The sequence below is a fragment of the Penaeus monodon genome, chromosome 34 (assembly GCF_015228065.2).
Source record: "Penaeus monodon isolate SGIC_2016 chromosome 34, NSTDA_Pmon_1, whole genome shotgun sequence".
Lineage (NCBI taxonomy): Eukaryota > Metazoa > Arthropoda > Malacostraca > Decapoda > Penaeidae > Penaeus > Penaeus monodon.
Window position 1 is genome coordinate 33,357,319 of NC_051419.1, and position 1,285 is coordinate 33,358,603.

At 35.2% G+C, this 1,285-nt stretch overlaps 1 protein-coding gene across 1 annotated transcript in view; it reads right to left on the reverse strand.

Moving 5' to 3' along the window:
* The window catches only part of LOC119594755 (FACT complex subunit Ssrp1-like), a gene marked incomplete at its 3' end in the record, with an annotated part of 12,340 nt that extends 11,601 nt beyond the window's left edge, over window positions 1-739 (reverse strand). Inside the window, 1 exon segment of the mRNA XM_037943847.1 lies at window positions 588-739. Within this exon segment, the coding sequence (XP_037799775.1) occupies window positions 588-650 (63 nt within the window).
* Between the last annotated feature and the right edge of the window lie 546 nt (window positions 740-1,285).

Below are 1,285 nucleotides of genomic sequence, written 5' to 3' on the forward strand. Positions count from 1 at the left end.
AGTGCTCCCGAGTTTCAGCTTGCCGTGCCTACAAGCTGAGGACAATGCTTCCGGGGTCCGTACTAGGTAGAATTACCCGCCCAGCTTTACATCACAGAATTACACGATACTTGAGCTCATGAAGAAGAATTAGACAGAATTAAGTAGAGTTACACACTCTTGAGCTAATCAGTCGTTATTATTCATTATCTGTTGACGATTTTTCAGTCACTAGACCTTTCACATTACAAAATTTATCAAAAAGTATATGTAAATGTTAAATACAGCGAGGATAATCATGACTATGAAAATGGAATTACTTTTATCTAATAATGATGATATCTAAGAAAATTGCGCATTTATCTCCCATTATCAAAAACATGCTTTAATATGGACCTTCTTATTAGTACTGGCACATTTAAAAAATACTTCACATTAAAGGCAATGCGCTAATAAACGATCGAATCATCTACTTCCACAGGAAAATGATTATTAAGGAGCGTGAAGGAAAATTCAACACATGTGAGCGGAAGAAAAGCCGCTCTATCTCTCCTTCGTTTCCTCCATTTATACGTCGAAAAAACTCAAAACACCTATACCACACGTACCATCATGCCCCTGGATTCGATAGCGACGTCTCCATACTCCAGAACGGGCACTTCCTCCTTCATTTTGGCGAGAAATAAGAGATTTCAGAGAAAAGTTTTGTTTTGTTTCCTTCTTTTCCCGGGAACAAGAGTGCGTGTCGCCAGCGCCATCTCTTGGCGGTGGGAACAACCAGCTCTTTTTATTTCTTTTTTTTTCGCATTTTTCTGGAACTTTTGGGTGATGGTTCATGTATTAATTGAATACTTTGTATTTTTACTTACATACTTTTGGTGTATTATATGCAACTGCAATATAATAGAATTTATAATCAATTTCATTGGAACCCGAATTTGCTGGTACATTTTTAAAAATTACTTTTTTCTTACTTTATTACGTCATTTATATGATATCTTATTATTCTCATTAGTCCAGTTAAACTAGTATCAAGTCAGTGGCTAATTTGTACAAAAAAATACATACTCGAATGTGATACGCCATGCTTTTTAAGCGCACAGATTTAAATATATTTTCTTTACCAATTTTCGCGAGGTATCATGCTACAATTATCATATATTTAATTTACATTCCCCATCTGCGGCATATAAAATGATAATTACATATTGAGTGTTGCCGTTGTTGTCAGGAACAGCATGAATTGCTATTTGTTTCCAATTACCACCTGTAGCTTTTTCTTATCCTTTATTTCTTTTGTCGTTGA